The sequence below is a fragment of the Cyprinus carpio genome, chromosome A21 (assembly GCF_018340385.1).
Source record: "Cyprinus carpio isolate SPL01 chromosome A21, ASM1834038v1, whole genome shotgun sequence".
Classification (NCBI taxonomy): domain Eukaryota; kingdom Metazoa; phylum Chordata; class Actinopteri; order Cypriniformes; family Cyprinidae; genus Cyprinus; species Cyprinus carpio.
The window spans coordinates 21229776-21250110 of record NC_056592.1 but is presented as its reverse complement, the minus strand read 5'-3'; the positions used below and the strand labels follow the sequence as shown (position 1 = coordinate 21250110).

General features: G+C 35.7%; 1 protein-coding gene across 1 annotated transcript in view; it reads left to right on the top strand.

Annotated features, from left to right (window-relative positions):
- The window catches only part of fstl4 (follistatin-like 4), a 161499-nt gene that overhangs the window by 121190 nt on the left and 19974 nt on the right, over positions 1 to 20335 (top strand). Inside the window, exons 7-9 of the mRNA XM_042711302.1 lie at positions 11577 to 11743; positions 15248 to 15368; positions 16872 to 17033. Coding sequence (XP_042567236.1) covers positions 11577 to 11743; positions 15248 to 15368; positions 16872 to 17033 — 450 coding nt within the window. The remainder of the gene's footprint in view (positions 1 to 11576; positions 11744 to 15247; positions 15369 to 16871; positions 17034 to 20335) is intronic.

Below are 20335 nucleotides of genomic sequence, written 5' to 3'. Positions count from 1 at the left end.
TACTAAGACATATTATTGGAAATATAGAGTGACGAATATGTATATAATGTTATGTAAGTATCTGTTATTATGTTATAAAGATCTCATTGATTAACATTACAAGCATCAGAATTTAATCAGCATCAGAAATATCATCACCTGCACCAAATTGCATATTTTGGCTCACTTTGGGCCTCTGAATAAAACTCAGCTTAATTTTCTCACTATATCATACTATGTGAGGCATAAAAGCAATTTTTCAGTGTACTCTCATCATCAGACTCTGGGACATTACTTTATATATTGAAATGAGCATTCAGTGTTGCTCATTTCTGCTAATTGTCTGCTTGTCATCTTTATTTACACGTCATGCAGTGAATCTGGGCCAGTATCGATTAACGCAGTGTGTTTGCTCTAGAAGCAACAAAAAGCAATCTCCTTTATTTCAGTGTATCCAGCTTTGTCATTACATCTGAGTCCTGCACTAAGCCGGTCGGAAGACGGGATTTCTGCCATCATATTGCAACAAAATGGTTTGTAGGCCTTATATTTGATCAAAGAAGAGGAAACTCCTAAAGCAAGGTTAGATTGACCTTTTTTCGTGATATTGCGTTTTCCAAAAACTGATTTACTGTGGAAAACACCTCGCTGACTTTCTTTAGGATTGCAGGAGAAAGCAGAGGGTTGCTGTTGAAGGAGCATCTCTGATTGAATGTGTCTGTTTCACCAGAACAATCTGCTTCGTTCAGATCCTCATACATGCTTCGTCTAAATACTGTAGGTCAGAAAAAATTCCCTGAGCAATCACATTAGTATGATCATAAACATGACTGGAAGCTCTTGCCATCGGTACGAGTCACCAGACTGCTGTTGTGCCATCATGAGTGAAGACACCTGACACGACATGATAGCTGCCGTTCCCTGACATGCTGTATCAATAACGAAGAATTTCTCACTTTATTATTTTGTGCTATAATATATATCATTTGGTCTGGCAGCCACTCACCGCCCTTGCATTGTGATTTTCTTCAGATCAGGTAACAGGAATTGTCAGTATTGTTCCTTTTTAATGTCTTGTTTTAAAAGTGGTGCATGAATTAAAAAATGAAAATGCCAAATTAAACAGGATGCAGGGCAAACAAGTATTACAATAAAATGTGAATACAGCACACACTGAGATAAGCGACCACTTCATTATGAACTATACTGTATATTTGTTTATATATGAGCATTGAACATGCTACTTTTTGTTTTGTTGGTAATGAAAGTCTTTATTACACTCGCAGCGGTTTATTAGAGTAGGAAATGAATGAATCAGTTCATGGTCATTCAGCGCTGGTTTGTGAACAAACGGTAAACATCATTTCTGCTTAGTGTCAGACCAAGAGTGTTTACAATACAGTAATCAATGGTAATTTGCCAGGAGTATCTAGACTGTAATTGGCCTGCTATTGGAAACTGTGGAAGTATGAGCTACAGTTCAAATCAAGCCAAATTTATTTGTATAGCGCTTCTCACTAAATACTGTTCAGTTTTGTCCAAAGAAAGAGTAAGCGATACTCAGCTAGTAAACAGTTATCAGAAAGTATTAATAATGTACTATTGGAAGTGAAAAATAGCCAGAAGTCAGAGTCTCATGTGATTTTGATGTGATTTTTCACATTTAATTAGCAGTCATTTAGGCGATGATGTTGAGTTATACTGTCACATATTTCCTGTTCTGTGTCTGGTTTTGGGAATTTTGGTCTGTTTCTTGTTTTAGTTTGATTGGCTGTAGTTTCTTTATTAATAGTTCTATCACTGTCTCCAGGTATTACTCGTTTCTCTTATCGTTTCTCTTATTATTACTTAAAACACAGTCTTTAATCTTCACTTCGGGGAAAAACAGGGCAGGCAGACACTCACGTAGCAAACAAAGCAAATCAACATTAATAGCAGAATATTGGAGAACACAGGCTTTAAATACTGGGAACGTAATCAGGGAGAAACAGAAACAGATGTGGAGCTAATTAATCGAAAAATATGGCAACTAATAGACAAATGGGACTCAGGGAAATGTGGAGGTAGTAACAGAACCAAAACAGAACATAAACATAACAGTAGGTCATTGCCTTTAGTATTTCCAGGACCTATAATCTAAAGTAAGAGCTGTTTACTTCTAATAACTCATTAACAAGTCCTTTACTACTGTGACAATTAATGAAGAACTCACTTTTTGTGCATTACCTATTAATGTATTAACAATGCAGAGACTACAGTTTATTGACTACAACTGTGAATTCATTACAAACGTCAAAGGATTTCAAAGTGCTTTGTTACTGTTATTATAAAATTTTGCTGATTTTTCTTTATTAAAATGTTTTGACTGATTTAGGATCCAGTCTTCTCTCATTCAAGTACAACCTTGACACAAACATAAGCTATTGATTTCATTTCAGTGGCATTTCTGGTATTAGACAGAATTAATATCATGAGATTTTGTTCCTTGCTGTGCTTTTTTGGGTAACTTTTTTGTTTGGGGACCAATTCTTACTATTAACTAGTTGCTTATTAGCATGCATATTACTAGCATATTGGCTGTTACTAAATATTAATAAGCAGCAAATTAGAAGTTTATTAAGGCTTAAGTCATTGTTTATTTGTTAATTAGTAGTTAGTGTTGGTTGTTAAACTAAAGTGTGACCAGATTTTGGTTAAAATGATGGTAAAAGTAATCTGCTAGTAAAGGAATAAATGCAAAACAGCTGAGGAAGAAATGAGTCTAGTGTTTACCATTACTGCCATCTCTTAAGCTGTGTGAAACTTTCTTAAAAGAAACTTGGGTCACACTTTGGTTTGGGGACCAATTCTCACTATTTTTTTTTTCTCTGTAATTATTATTAATAAATGATACCCCTTGTTGATCATTGGTGCACTGAAACTGAACTGATTTGACTGTATTTTACAGACTGGCTGTTTAAAGATGCTGAGAACATGCCGTTAGTCGGAGCACACATTTTTTTCCATTTTTTTTTTATTTATTTGTTAAGTTTTGGTAAGTTGTCCTGGTTGAGTAAACAGCCGCCGGGCAGGTAATTAATCACACCGTGTGCCCTTTACGTCCCGCTGTGATCTACAGAGAGCAGGTGACATGCAGTGCTAAGCAGCATTCTCTCATCTCAAAGTGTTTGTTCTAATGCATTGAATGGCAGCTTTGAATTTTGCGTTGTTTTAAATTGTCGATAAAAAGCTTGGAAGTGTATGATAGAGTTGGTTTTCGTTTATGTTTTTACTGTGTAAAGTCATCCGTGTGTGAGGTTCACTGTTTTGTTAGTATATGGTGAAGATCAGCGGATAATCAATCTTGGTTCAGCAGGGAACTAGTTCTTCCCTAGTCACACTCTGTTTGACAAACGAGTTTTCACAAACTTTCATTTAATGCTTTTCACACCGTGCTTAGCGTTGGAGGGGAGATGCCAAATGCTGATGGAAAACGTGAATTGGAGCAAAGAACAGAACGTTTTGGAGTGTTTTATTCTTACCTTTATAGTCTTAAAAAAATCAATTTAGGAAAAACTTGATAGCAGTCTGCAGCATACAAGATGAGGATGTGCAATGCTAGAGCCGATCCATAAGCAGGTCAAGCGCTGTGTTTATCCAACACTGCAAATATGCACAGAAGAACGTTAACCCAGGGTTTAGAAATGTAGTGTGAAACGTGAGCTTGTGAATACACAGAATTATAATCTCTAGTTAGGCTCATTTGTTTAAAAAAAGAACAGATTCTAAAAATGATTAATTGAAGAACGAACATCACTATGGCTTTGAAATTTTTACTTTACATAATAATAATTTATGACATTTTATGTGTGTGTGTGTGTGTGTGTGTGTGTGTGTGTGTGTGTGTGTGTGTGTGTGTGTGTGTGTGTGTGTGAGTGTGTGTGTGTACTACTACCATTCAGAATTTATACTTTCATTCAGCAAGAATGTGTTGAATTGATCAAAAAGGACAATAAAGATATTTGTAATGTTTCAAATGTGTATATGTATACTGTATACACTGGGAAAAAAAATGTAATGGAGTTTACTCTAATTTAGTAAACAATTAGTACGTTTTGAGTTAAAGCTTACTACCACTTTGTAGAGACAACTTGTTTATTTGTAGGTTACCAGAAAACTTTTTGTAAAAAAAGTTTTACAAGCTGAAATTAGTTCAGTCCAATTAAAGACTTAAGTAGATCAAAGTTTTATTGCAAGTTGTGATACAAAGACAAAAGAGTGTATGGGGAGCATTTGCTAGGGAGTGTTATGCATTATTTCTTTATGTACAATTATTAAACTGCAATGACTATTCAAATAATTTGTGTATTTGAAACTTAACTGAATTAAAGGATTTTGTTAAACCTAATACATCAATTTAACTCAAATCTCTGAATCATAAGCTAGTAATGCATGAATTAATGTAACCAGCAAACAGACAACGCTGCATTGACAACTACACAGCTACTGACTTTAAAATAATGTAACATGCAACATAATGTCATTGTTTTTGGCCCATCCTTACATAAACACAGACTCTACTCTTCAGTGCAATTGCAGCCCTACAAATCTCAGACAGAAACAGAAACCCTTTAAATCCCAACATAACAGAACCTTTATATTTGCTCTAACATTTCCATGACTTTTCCAGGACAACAAGAGTTAAAAAACAAATAGATAGATATTTCCAGTTTGTCAATGACTATAGGATCCCTGTTGTTTTAGTCTATTTTCTGTTTCTCTGAGGCATGGAATACTGAAACTGAATGCTGCAGCAGAATGAGGAGCACCATCCTGTTTCCTTACTAGTCTTCACCTGCTCCACTTGTTTATGACAGTGCTTTATATTACTGAGAAGAGAGAAGATTAAGAAACAAGAATGAAAAGTAGTAAAGCATTTAAAGGCATCCAGCTTAAGACATTTATTCATATATACATATATACATATATATATATATATATATATATATATATATATATATTATATATATATATATATGTGTGTGTGTGTGTGTGTGTGTGTGTTTGTGTATATATATTTTTTTTTTTTTTTTTTTTTTTTTTTTTTGATATATATATATATATACAATGGTCTAATTCAAGGGGGGTGCGAGGGGATGGCATCCCCCTGGTGGAAAAAAATTACAAAACACATCCCCCGTGAAAGCACCATCCCCCCTAACCATCCCCTTTAGATTAATAATCTTGTGTATTATGTAAAATTTATCATGCAAATTAAATGTTAAAATCCTCTACTTATTATAATTCATGAACTAAATAGCGGGGATTGGCCAATCAGAACTCGGTACTGTAACTAGCTGAGCACAAGCTGAAGAAAGTGTCTGTAATTTTTCGTTCAAAATGGTTCAAGCGCAACCTTTGAAGTTTTTTAAAAGAAGACAACAGAAGGTATGATTTTTTCCTTCATTAGAATTTAAAGACATTCCTCTGACATAATAGCATTGTGCTGTATGTGACTGTGAGGGACTGAGAGATAAAAAAGTAGAGCTTATTGAGTCACCGACTTTGCAAAAAAACAAACAAAAACACGTCTTGAGAGTCCAATTGCATTCACTGCGCGTTGAAGCCTTAGAATACAATTAGAATGCCCTTATTAGAATGAAAAAATACCCCTTATAATTTTATGAAATATAAAAAAGAAAAAATACCCATGTATGAGTTTTTATGTTTTTATATTCTTTGCACAAACAATGTACTTTTTTTTTTTCGCATGATAAATATGAGCAGCACAGCAGTTAATATGTATATTTATCCATAAATGGGTAAATATTAATTCTGCTGAATACCCACAAATAAAGAAACCATGTTGGAGAGTTTATTCCTCTTCTAATACGATTGACGAGTGCATGAAACACTCGATTTATGTGCAAACAGTGAGGAACTGCTATATTATCAGAAAAAAACGTAGTTTATTTTGTTTTTAAATTTAGGTTTTATATATTTTTTATGTGTTCAGTTTCTTTTTATAAATTTCTGTTTTGATTTTTTGTTTGGTGTGATATTATCGCACACATCAACCCGATCACTTTATTTAGCGTTCATGTAAGCACTACAATCAGATTCATCAATCGGAATGAATTCAGTCCGATTGAACCAAAAATTGTATATGTAAACGTAGCCATTGTTGAATTTTGTGCATAACAATGAGATTAATAAATGATCGAAAATTTTAATCATTGCCCAGCACTTCTACATACATATATATATATATATATATATTTCTTTTTTTTTTTATGTAGCCTCCAAGAACACATTTGCTGATGTCAAGTCGTTTTTATTTCGTGGGATGTAAATTAATTGGCTCTGTAATTGAGGTTGGCCCTTCAGGGCAGGATGGTGGAATCAATGTCAACATTTCTTAAATGCAGAGCACAGCGGAACCATCCCGAACCCGTGGCCTCATGCACACCCGTGCATTATAAAAGCCAATCTAATCACAAGTGTGATATTCTCCTCCCACCATCTCAGAGCCTTTCTTCAGCTGAGACAATAACCACATCCTCACGAGGATCTCTTGCTGATGATCATTTTGGCACTTCTACCACTCAGAGCTCCCGTGTTTCCAATATATTTACCATGAACATATTAAAAATATATATAAACATTATATCAAATTAAGAAAAACTTTATTTGTTGTGAACATATAGAACATAAAATTAAAATAAAATTCAGCAAGAAACTACTTCACAAAGTTCCATGAAATTATTAGTAAACCATTGGAAGTCTGGTTTTCCTCTCTCTCCATATTTCCATTTAGCATAAATATACAGTAGGCTACTATAAAATCAGAAAAGTAATTTCTTGCTCTGAAATACATTTTGAAATATGTTTTGGTTTAAACCTATTGAGCTTTATTGTTTGCAACATATATTTAACATATATTCAAAATATATTTTTGACCACTATTTATGTACATTTGTATGTATGTATGCATGCATGCATGTATGAAATCAGTGGTTAAATATGGACAGTTTAGTGTCACTATGCAAAGATATTTAACTGCCCGGTGCTACAACTGACCAATCACAATCAAATAAATCAAGTCAAGTAGTGAAATGTTAAAATGTTATTTCTGTGACTTATTTCTGTTGTATCAAATGGAAAGTGTGTGTGTGTGTGTGTGTGTGTGTGTGTGTGTGTGTGTGTGTGTGTGTGTGTGTGTGTGTGTGTGTGTGTGTGTGTGTGCTGCAGATACCTCAGCATGTTCATTTCCTCAGGGGCATGAACGCATGTTTTGATCTACTCACCTAGCTATATAAAGAAATAAGAGCAGTTTGGTGTGAAAGAAGTTGTTCTGTTGTGCATGTGATAGCAGCCTGCAGTTACGCTGTTTGCACTCTTAAGAGTGTTTGCAGCCAGCAGGTGTTGTGCTTTATGGAGGTGTTGCTGTTTAATCTTATTTTAGGCACAATGCTCACTGAGACACCTTTAATAAATCCACATGCCATGAGTGCGAGAGATCTGACAGTTACTGTGTGTCACATGAGAACTGGTATGAACACTTGGAAGATGGGTAATAACCGAACACACTCACTAAAACTGCTTCAGTTCTGTGCATGCAAAACTCAATCCTCTTTCTCCTCCCATTTCAGACATGAAACGCATGGAGGTTTTTAAATCAGCTGTTCTAAGTGTGTTCGTTACATGTCTTCCTCAAGTGAGTTTTTTTCAGGATCATACTTTAATTTACAAAATACAAGTCAGGGCGCAACACTAAAAAAAATTTTCATAAAACTTTCCCACATTCAAGTGTTGATTAAAATGCATAAAACTAGAATAAAACTGATTTTGTTTAAATGCAGAAGCGCTGTTCTTTATTTTTGACAAACTGCATGTTCAGATCTTCATACAACAAAAAACTTTTGTGAAATTGATCAAAAATGCTGGCGGTGGCTGGCAACTTAAAAAAAAAAAAAAACGCTGGCAGGGAAAGAGTTAAAGGCAAATATTACAAATATGCACATTAACTCAATCTCTCCAGTAAAATTAATCCCGGCCAAATAAGACTACAAACACACGGCTGTAAACAGAACATTAGCATTATCAGCTGCTCAGAAGCAGAGCCGTAGTGCCACAGTGGAGAGCTGTTCAAAGAAGTATATCTGTTATATTGTCATATGAAAAAGACGCTCTGGCTGGTGATGCACCTTTCTTCTCCGACTGAGGAGGCATTTTGAGTGCTTTGCATTTGTCTAAAAAACCCCGCAGGATGCTTTTATTTAGGTGGGAAATGAGCGCTCTTGCCTTTGGCTGGTGCCGGCAATAACACCTAGCTTTGATGGATCAATAGTTTGCAAATACTGGGCAAGTCAATTACTTGTGAGAAGGGCTATTTTTAGGTGAGAGGGGAACACAAAGAGTCATTACAGAGATAATGTCATGTCAACCCTATCCAGCAGGAGGACCGCCATGGGCAATGGATATGTCATCAGTCTGTCTGCATCTCTGCCTCAGAGACTAGTGTGTGTGTGTGTGTGTGTGTGTGTGAGTGTGTGTGTGTGTGTGTGTGTGTGTGTGTGTGTGTGTGTGTGTGTGTGTGTGTGTGTGTGTGTGTGTGCGTGCATGTGTGTGTGTGTCTGGGTGGTAAACAATCTCAAACCAGGCCTCTTCTGCTGGGGAAAATCAACATGGTGCCAGGAAAAAGGAAAGTGTTTTCATTGCTGGAGGCTAAAAATGAGAAGCACAGCGACGAGGCATCTGCTGAATCCTGAAAGGGAGATGCTAGGTTTTATATTTGCTGTAAAATGTGAAGCTGTTTTTGGGTTTAGGGATTGAGGGCTGAGTCTGTGCGTGGATGCATTCACTTTTATACTCTTGTGAGGAGAAGTTGTCTAGGCTTTTGTAAAACTTCCTCCTCTGATGTGCTATTCTAAGGCTACGTATACACACTGGTTTGGTGAAAGTTATGTTTGACAAAAGAAATATCATCACCTGGGGATGTAATAATGAGGTGCTACATTTAGTTATGCTCTCTCTTTTGAACAGTTCTCTCTCATGACTGTAATGTAATTGTTACCGCTGGACCAGAGACAAAGCTTTTCAAGATTTCTCAAAGTTTCTGAAGTGTACTTAACCTTGTAAATCTTGACAGAAATTGAAATTGATTTATTTTTAAGTTTATTGAACACTTATATTAACTTCTTTTTTTTTTAATATGTGATTTTATCAAGGATCATACTTGATACATCAGGTTTTTATAGCTCATATAATGAGATATATAGTAGAAGAATGCGATTCTTATAAAAGCTGAGGCCCAAACTGAGTAAAAATATGCAAATTGGTGGAGATGCTGGTATTTATATGGTTAGAAAATAAGATGAAATTCTGATGATTTTAATGTAAATCATTATAACATCTTTATAACAGTATAGCAGATACGTACATAAAATTATATAAATAATAGTTGTCACTATATCTCCAATAATATGTCTTAGTAAGATGAAATGTAATGCTTAGTTTTGTGACCAAAACTTATAATGTAATGCAATACAATGATGATTGAGAGATGAACAAATAAATTGTGATGATCATATTTGAGACTCACTGATTTTTCTAAAAAATAATGTCTGGTTAATCAAGTAAAACTAAGCTGCTTCAGCCAATAAGTGTTCATCTAACAATATCAATTTTTTTTTAATGCTCACTTTATATTTATCAGTAAAGATTTCACAGCAAAACGACACATGAAGCATGCACTGAAGTTGGGTGTTTGTAAAATTATATAGACCTTTTATTTGCTAAAAAGCATAAACTCTCAATCAGACAACAGAAGGCATGTATTAGATTTTGCATGTCAAATATGATGCAGTACCTTTATGGAATTAGAAATTCCTGCATTTGGCAGTCAGTCCTGAGTCTTTTTCACGAATGTCAGAATTAGAAACAGCAAGTCAACAGAATTCAGTGTCAAAGACACGTGTTTAAGGACATTTTCTAGCGATCTCAGCAGCAGAATTTCACTAAAGCATGATGAAATGATGGAGAAGAGCACTCTAACAGATGTGCAGCGCAGTCAGGCTCAGACTCAGCTTTCACAGGTGTCTGGATCACAGTGGATCACAAGTCTTTGTTAGTGAACAGTCCTGTGTGTGCATTGGCTGCAGTGGTGCACATGTCTAAAGCGACGGGCCGTTCCTCCTCTTGCACCTGCTGCATTTTCACATCTGATGGCTGCAATTTGATAGGCAGGTGCAGGAACTCATTTTCCCTCTAACCAGGACAAATCAATGTGTTCAGCTCCGCAGTGCTCTCTCTGAACATCAACTAAATGACCTCTTTTCATTTGAAAGAATTAAACCCTCCTGTAACCGTCATGCAAACAACATGTTTGTGCCAGAGAGCGTCCAGCAGAATGCAAAAGGACACGAGGGTTCAAGTCACCATCAGCACACCAGCACTGTTATTTTCAAGCTAGCTGTGAAATGACTGATCTGAAAACCAGACTGTTATTGACCTGAGGTCAGTCGGAGACATTTGCGATGTCTGGGCCATTCTTGTTTGCTCTCCTCAGATGCACTGTTCATCAAATGATCAAATGTCTCATCAAGTCAAGTCAACTTACTTTTATTTCTATGGTGCTTTATACAATACAGACTGTGTCAAAGCAGCTCATATTAATAAACGGGAAATTAACAGAGGCAATGATGGAAAATAGGGTGAAATCAAATAGGGACAAATCACACTTTAACCTTAACCTTCTTCTTTCGAATTGATTACTCTTTCCCTGGCATTGACAGATTTTTATTTCTTTCTGTGTTTTCACTGTAATACAGTAGGGGGCATCTTATTATGCATCTTCTTAAAGAGTACAGAATCTCTGGATCAAAACACAGGCGAAGAAGCAGCAGAAACAAGCGATCACATATACAGTATAAGAAGATGCATATGTAAAATAATGCGACCATCAAACATTAAACAGCATATTAACATTACTGAATGACGAATAATTCAGAAAGTGTTTTAGGACTGTGCAGCTTTAGAGGTCTTGATGAATTCTACTCTATCAATGTTTTGTTCATTGTTCTGAATCCTCTCTGGTCATAGTCTTTGACAAAAACACAATTTTCTCAGCCTTTTGTTATTTATTTATTTTATTGAAACTTACCCACATTCAAGTTTTGATAAAAAAAAAAAAAGTATGCATGAAGCTGGAATAATATTTGCCTGCTGGTTATTTATCCTGAAACATTTAATTTTAATGTGGCATTTGTGTTATCCTGCATTGTTAACAGATCTTCAAGCGTTCATGGTTGCCAGATATCAAGATTTTAAATCCTCCAATCAGAGCATTTCTTTTGAATTTATACATTCTGTATTGAAGGTTTACTTCATTTTCTCGACCTGTCAACCATGTTTAGGGATCTCTGTTGAAATATTTTATTGTCACAGAGAGACAGCCTAATAATCACTCTGCATATTAAACTGAAACAGCAGAAAGTATTTTAACATTCAAGCACCTTAATAAATAAAAAGCACATATAAATTGCATAGCATTTTTCAGGTAAATCATGTAAATGCGTGGGCTAATTAAATTGCAATAATGTTGTTTTGTCTTGCAGAGGTCATTCAGCTCAGTCTAGCCGATGACAAGCGTCTGAGCATCACAACAGTGACCGTCGGCCTGAGCGCCGTGCTGTCCTGTGCCATTCAGGGCACCCTGAGACCACCCATCATATGGAAGAGGAACGGCATCATCCTCAACTTCCTAGATCTAGAGGATATAAATGTGAGTACTTTGATATCAACACCATTATGTCTGAGAATAAAGATGCAATTCGCTGAGAAGTCTTTGAACCTTTGTGATGACTTGCCCCAATAGCATTGTGTGTAATTTAAGTGGGTTTTGAAGACGACATAATTAATCACTGCTAGAGAATTAACCCCGGTCTCCCCTGCATGAAATACTGACCAGTATTCTAATGGTTTATATATATCTCATGAAGCACATGTTTTGGTTGTCTGACAAATTCACGTATTTTAATTGCTTATAAAATTTAAATCCATTTGGATTACACAGTTTAAACATAAACTACTAAACTTGATGTGATACCTATTTGTCAAACATACAAACATACATGTAACATACAAAAAAGTAGTTAAGAAGCAGGCGTTGAATGTTTTAAATACATATTAACTAGGATTACATATGTATCATCAATCTAAATTGATTTGATCAAATCCAAATTGGATTCAAACTCACATTTTAAACATTTTAACTCCTTAAATATTGCTTGTTTTTGACAGATCTGGGCCAGTGAATAATGCACTTGTTTTCACAATGTAAATTAATAATAAAAAATAATAATAACTGAAATAATAATAATAATAATAATAATATATACTGCAGATGCAAAAAAAAAAAAAAAAAATTATTACATAAAATGTATTTTTATATATATATATATATATATATATATATATATATATATATATATATATATATATATATTTTTTTTTTTTTTTTTTTTTTTTTTTGATGCAGTAATCTTACCACTACTTCAACTGGCTCATATTTATATTCATATTCATATGACGGCTCATATCATAGTCATCAACAAATGGTCATGGAAGTAATTTTTAAACACCAAAAACATAATAATAATTTTAAAGTGTGAGTTCCGTATTAAAAATCATAACTTCAAAGCTAAAGTCACTAGCATCACCAAACTGAGCTGCACAAATAATGACACAGTTCATCTTCCTGCCATCATTTTTTGAGTGCAGACTTGTTTCATTTATGTATGATTGACAAAAATGATTAAGTTTATTACTTTGTTAAAACTGTGTAATCCAAATGTATGGAAATATTATATGCAATTCAAATACATTAATCTTACATTTAGGCCCATATATAGGCTTATTGTGACAGGATAACTTGGTTATATGCATCCTGTGTGATGTGAGGCTTTCACAGTATTCTGGATTATAAGGGAATGTTGTGCTGAGAACACCTTCTCAAGGTGAGGAACCCTGCAGAGCTTCTTTTCTGATGTGAAACGCTTACATCCTCCTGTTAATTGGGCAGCTGCTGAATATCTGATAATCATCCAGAACACAAAGCTCAGTCAGGGTCCAGTTGCATTGATTTTCATCAATTAATCAGTATGTTCTAGAATAGAAGCTCATGCCAACACAAATTACAAATGTTGATGTTCATTATCAGGACACACGCTCAGTATTCTGAGGCACACGCTTTCCATTTCCAATTACTAAACATATTTGTGTTTCTGCACTTCATATGAAGTAATTGAAAAGAACATAATGATCGTGGTCTCAGGAGTTGGGCCAGGAGCCGTGCTGATTTTAAAGGACTTTAAAGGACTGAGAAGTAGACAAGCTCAGGTTGGGAATGGGTGCTTAATGAGGTGTGTCACACTTGTGTTTAGCTCACCTGCGTTCCTGACAGCATGGGGTTGTGTTTACGTGCTCGCTCATTACAGTACTCTAATTGCATGTTAATGAAGTGTTTGTTGAATGTTGCAACACTGACCCAATCAACAACGACATGTGGGTCAACGAGAACTAGTGTAGAGTGCTGAATGACACATTCAGCTTCATAAGCAGCCAAAGAAAGAATCAGAAGACTGACACGGTCCAGACAAAATGGGAAACTAAATAAATACATGATTGTGTCTTGTGCCAGAAAACCGAAGCATCAGCATGTGTAATTGTGCTTTGATTGTGAGGAACAGGTCTTTTGCATTGATTGGCTCTGATTCCTCAGACAGATCATTTATACCGTCCCAGGGGGAACGATGAGTTTATTCTACATGATTTCTCACTGTTGACTGATCTTTAAAACTGAGGCATATGGCGTGGTTTAGTGCTGTGGAGTAATTTGGGTGCATTCAGTATTTGTCAGTTTCTGTCGCACTTGTCAATATAGCATGCTCATTTTTATCATCACTTTGTCTCTAGCTTCTGCTGTTCTCTAGTTTTCTCAGTCAACTTCTTGGCTGATAAAAGACTGTTAATACTGTTTTGGGTACCAGACAAAACACTGGTTTTGAGTACCAGACAAGACTTGCTGTAAACGGGTTTTATGCAGTATCATGTAAATATCGTGGTGTATGAATATGGCACATCTTAACTGCCCAATATTTCATTAAGGCTCGTATCATTCCTTCTCATTTACTTTCACTTCATGTGTTTTATTAATACAATACTCTTTCAATAAAATTAATGTACAGGCTGTGGTGCAGTGAAGGGTTCAGATGATTATCATATTCATATACCATTTATACGGCGCTTCATTGCATTACCAAAAAACATGACATGTCTAATGGTTTATTAGTTAAAACTGTGTCAGACGGCTTCTTTATTTTTTCTCCTTAAGAGATGAATTGGCACAGACTTATCTCTGATTAATTTCAAAGTTGGAAATATTGCCATTTCCAAAACCGATTGCAGCTTAATTTCCCTTGTGTCTTTGTGTTTTCCACTCTTTTAACTGTATAGTTCTGGTGCTGTTCTTTTGGTTAAACCTCATCACAAGACATTATCTTACAATTGATTTCAAAAAATGAATGACAAACTCATAATTAGATTTCATCTGAAAGTGGCAGCCAATACAGATGCAGTGATGAAAACCACTCCTTCTTATGCAGCATAACATCAGCATTATAGCAGAGGTGAGGTACTATCAGTCACATAATCTTTATTTAATAAAAAAAGTAATTTGTTTTTGACGTTAGGTTTCATCATGTCCTTGGAAGAAAGTCACTTCTGCCCTCTTCATCCTAAAACTTCAGCACTCGGAGGCAAAGTTGTATTTTTACGAGAGCCGATCATCCATCTTGCTGGATTAGCGACGACCTCCTAAACAAACAAATCGCTGTTTTGTTCCCAGTACGGCAGTCGAGCCCTTTTCAGAACGCGCCCTATAAAGCTGCAGGTGTGTTAGGGTTTAAGAGCGAGCTTTCGTGTCCTTAAATCATTTACCCTCTGCAAACTCATATAACTACAAAACAGTTTAATGTTTTAATCCCCCTTGAGTCGGCCCGAAGCCCCAGATGAGGGGATGCATCCTCACAAAACCACAACCGGCTTCATTAATCACACTAATGCTGGCTATATTTTTAACCCTTACCATTTATCAGCCTGAGAGAGCACGACAGTGAGGAACAAACCTGTGTGCCCGCGCGCTCATGGGACACCGCTGATGCATCGTCTATTCATCCTGTGACTTCCTGCTGTTTTATTCTCTGTGTCTTTCTTTCCTTTCAATTAGGACTTTGGTGATGACGGCTCGCTCTACATTACTAAGGTGACTACGATTCACATGGGGAACTACAGCTGTCACGCGGACGGCTATGAGGAGCTGTCCCAGACCCACGTGCTCCAGGTGAATGGTTAGTAGTAGAATCTTTCATATATGTTTGCTTTCATGGACTGTTATTGTAATGTCTGTTAAAATTGTGAAATGGATAAATGAAGCAGTGTAGCTTCATTTTCAATGACGTGACCATGTTACACAATTTAACTATAGTAATAAGCATTGTACGCATTACAAGTAACATGAGTTACGAGTCATGACGCAAACCTGCAGTAATTAAATATGTAAAATAACACAAATATCCTTTATGTATTTAATCCAGTTTAATTAACCAGTGTCTTTGCTTCTGACCTTCGATGATCCAATTAAACTGTACTAATGAGCAAAAATTACTTTAGATTACTTTTTTTTATGGAAGAGAACTTAAAGAAAAGCAAACCCAGCACAGATGAGAAAAAGTAACACAAAAGTAACATAACGCATTATTTTCCATAAAAAGTAACTAAGTAACATGATTAGTTACTTTTTTAGGGAGTAACACAATATTGTAAAGCATTACTTTTAAAAGTAACTTTCCCCAACACTAGTAATAATGAAAGCAAGCGTGGCAGTGATATCATGTGCGTTGCAAATGAGAGTTTGGTGTTGATTTTATGTGTGTTGAGGAATTAGATTTTGTTGTTGATTTTTTTATTCTGTGGAAATGTATGGTTTTATTGATGTTTTTTTTAATTTGTACAGTAGGGTTTTGTTGTTTTGAGAGTCAAAAAAAGCATATCAGGCAACAGAAAATGAATACTTGTGACTACAGATGATATATTGAGGTCTTATGAAGCAAAACAATCATTGTGTGCAAGAAACCGGACATTATATACGTTTTTCCACCAAAAACTCACAGATGCTCTTCCAAGTTTTTCCCAAATTTCATGTTGTAGTGAGGACTATGAAAACAGAGGAACTCGAAAATGATGACACAACAAATTTCACACAAATACAGGAGCATTTGAAAGCAGTCTCCTATTGGCAGGTACCAGAACGACCCGGTACTGTGGAAAGGCTGAAATTGCTATGTTTTAAATTAAGTATTGGCTTGGTATCAGCAACACTAACCCCTGATATACAGTATAATAACTGCTACTAAACAAAAGAGCCATGTGATTGCATTCAGTCCTTTTGAAATTGTTGCAAGAGAAAATAGTTTTCACCTTTTGATCATTCAACCCTTCAAGGCATCGTTCTTCATCGCGGCATACAAAGGGAGAAAAACAAACACTGTATTGAAACAAAGATAACAATCCAGTTTCACTTGCTGTATTATATTTGTGAGAGAAAAAATACTGGAAGGATTTTCAATTAACGCAGACAATAAGCGTGATTGTTGGAGAGCTTGTTTTGTCTAATTGAAGAGCGATACAGCCGCGTGAGGAAATCTCGATACGGTACGCAAATCCCATCACGTTCACTTAAATGACCGTTTCTGACTGACACAAGGAGGGGAATCCAAAACAAAGCAGTTGTTCTGGACTTGAATCACTTTCTCTGTTGTTCACAGTCTGCTTCTGTCTCTTTGTCCTTCCAGTGCCTCCAGTAATCCTGGTCTATCCGGAGACTCAAGCCCAGGAACCCGGCGTTGCTGCCAGCCTGCGCTGCCATGCAGATGGTATTCCAAACCCTAAACTCACCTGGCTGAAGAACGGCTTGGACCTGCAGCCGCACGGATCAAAGCAGATTTCACTTCTCGGTACGATCCTCAGCCCTTCCTCTCGGGAAGCAGATAAAGGCAGACAGTCGCACGGGTAGATAAACAGACAGATGTGTAATAGCCGGATCATGTAATGAAACACATGAAAAATATCCTCCGTACGCCCCTCTAAAAGCAGTCCATGAAATGACAATAGTGGACCCAGGCAAATGGGCTCGTTTAAAGGGGCCTCTTGATTCTGGCGCGGTGCTGTATTGTTTACAGAGTAGCCCTTTATTAGAAAGCACTTTATTGGTTGAGTGCAGTCCATTACACCCCGTAATAGGCTGTTATTTGGATCAGATGTTTGTGCTGCTTAAGCTCTGTATGAAAAGACGAGACTGTCGAGGTCTCATTTCTCTCATTTATTTGTTTCAGCGCCATCGTTTTTCAGCAGCTCTGCTTATTTATTTGTTCTGTGGAGGTTTAATGTAACAGATGGTTAAGTGGTGAAAAAAAGGGTAAAAGTTTGGAGCATTTGTGTTTCTCTGGCAGTTATTTGGTATGTCTTTCTGGGTTTATTTTCCCTCTGCTTTCATGCACTCATTAATATTTTAGAAGCGCCCTTTTCAAGCTCTCCTGCTTCTGTTTGTGTCCACAGAAATATTTACAGCATCAAGATAAAAGATGATTTCATCACAACGTCTGAAAAATTCACTTTCGTGGGATGACAAATAACAGGCTTAGCTCAGTGCAGAGACACAGTGTGTCATATTGTGTTGACTGATTTTTGTTTTCTGCTGTATGGAAAGATGGATAGACTTATAAGCGCATTGGTGGTGGAACAAAACTGACTCATGATTTATACTCATAGACAATGCAAGGTAAACAGTCACAATCCATAGTTTCTGTCCGGGTTTCCCGTCTGGGGTTCAAGCTAATAATTAAAAGAATCATTAAAATATAAAACTGAATAAATAATTTTTAAAGTCTTTATACATAATGCTTGTTAAAAGTATAGTTTTAATACATTAATTATGCCTCGTAATGCACCTCTAATGCATTATATGATCTCATGAATAATTATAATCACATACTTATCTAATTATTTTTACATCTTTAGAAAGTATAATGCTTTGAAACAATGACAAACAAACCTTCAAATATTATAATGAATTTAAACTTTGGTTTGGTAATGTATAATGCATTATACATTAAGGCTTTAAGTAAAGTGTCACCATTATTTCAAAACAAAACACTTAAGCACTAAAAAAAGATCTATCATGTGCTTATTAACGCAAAGGTGTTGTTAAATTATTAAAATATTAGCTTAAAATCTCTGGGGAACTTCAAATAAATATTTGACTCACAAAAATGTGCATAAACATGCATCAATGTATAAATGAAAAGATATTCACTCACATTTTTTCAGTTGTCATCACTTTTTTTTTTTTTGTCTCTTTTCTCTCACTGTGTCTTTTTGTGTTGTGTGTGTTGTAAGTGAAATATCAGAGGTGTTTGGAGTTAGCAAAAAAAAATTGCCTTTTTCAGCCAGGTTGGATATTTGCACTCAGTATAAAAAGATACTGCCATTCATATTTTATGATGGATTTTCATAGTTTAAAAGGGAAAGTCTGCCTCTGGGATGAAAGTAAAATATAATAAAACTGAACATAAAAGTCATTTGAAAAAAGAAAAGAAAAAAACTGAACATAAAAGGCATGAAAGTTTTAAAGTTTTTATGTCAAAAAAATTAACCTTTGGGACATTTTAGATTTTATAAAGTGATAGACCACAGCTGGGCCCTGTGAGGTTTTGTTCATGCCCTTGGCAGCATTCAGTACACCTTCAGTATTCAATAAGTTATAAATGCATAATATGGATTATTTTTATCAGTATTACTACATGGGGTTAAACTGTATGAACTGAATGCATATCCTCAATATCAGGATCTGGAAATAGTGGCCTTTGTTTTTTTTTACCTTTTTGTCTTCTTTAAGTACATTTTAAATGGCTTTGCAGTGTGACAACTGAATGTTTTAAAGTTTCTTCATTATAATTCTACTTGAATTTGCAAAAGGCCACTTACAGTGGTTGCAGTTCAGCATGTCACGACACATTCAGAAAATTATTTTGGTAACACATTAGTTTAGGGACCAATTCACACTATTAACTAGTTGCTTATAAGCATGCATATTACAAGCATACTGGCTGTTTATTAGTACTTATAGAGTACATATTAATGTCTTATTCTGTATGAACATAAATTAGATCCCTTAATTCTACCCCATACCTAAACTAACAACTACCTTACTAACTATTAATAAGCAGCAAATTAGGAGTTTATTGAGGCAAAAGTCATAGCTAATAGTTAGTTAATAATAATAATCGGTCCCTAAAATAAAGTGTGACCATTATTTCATATCTATAACCCTCTTGTAGTACATTAATGTACCTGATATGGAAATATGCAGCTGCACTGAAAGTGTAAATCCACATAAACAGTATAAACATTTGCCCATGGTGAGAAGCTCTCATTTGAATTGAGTTTGTATTTAGATAATATATAGAATGAGATCAATAGACAGATGGGAAAGGAGAGTAGTGGAGATGAGAGAATGAAGGTGAAGTGAAAAGGAGAGAGAAAGAGAACTCTCCTGCTTTTATGTGATCTCTGACACACTCATGAAAGTGTGTGTGACACAGACAGCATTCAGAGACACTTGTGCTGTGATCAAGACAGCATCAGAGGTGAGCGAAGCACCTGAGAACTCGCTGAACTTCACAAAGCTCCGACACACACGCAGAGCAGCCGTCCTGAGACGTCACACACACACACACACACACACAACATCAGCTTCTCTTCTCTTTGAGGATCGTGTTTATCCTTAATGCTGCGGAATTAGCTTCATGCTCATCATTACTGCAAACACAGATTCTTTTGGTGACAGAATCCCAGAATCATGAGGTGATGTCATAATAAATGACTCTGTAAAGGTGATCTCATCAGTAACCGCAGCTGCAGCGTTTTCGTTGTGATTTCCATAAACACTGATATGTACTGTATGAGCTCGTGTAAACGCTTTACCAAAGACCAGTCATGAATCATACACAACAATCCTATAGCCGATGCTCACGTATCTCTAAATGATGAAGAAATGTTGTTGGAGACCTTTTTAATGACTGAAAAATTATTTATTCATGAAATCCATTTGCTAATGAAAGCAAAGTCATTTGCAGTGTTTTTACGCCTGAATTTAATTAGCATCAAAGCTCAATAAGAATATAAGTGAAACACCATCAAAGTATCATTATGTGTGTGTGTGTGTGTGTGTGTGTGTTTGTGTGTGTGTGTGTGTGTG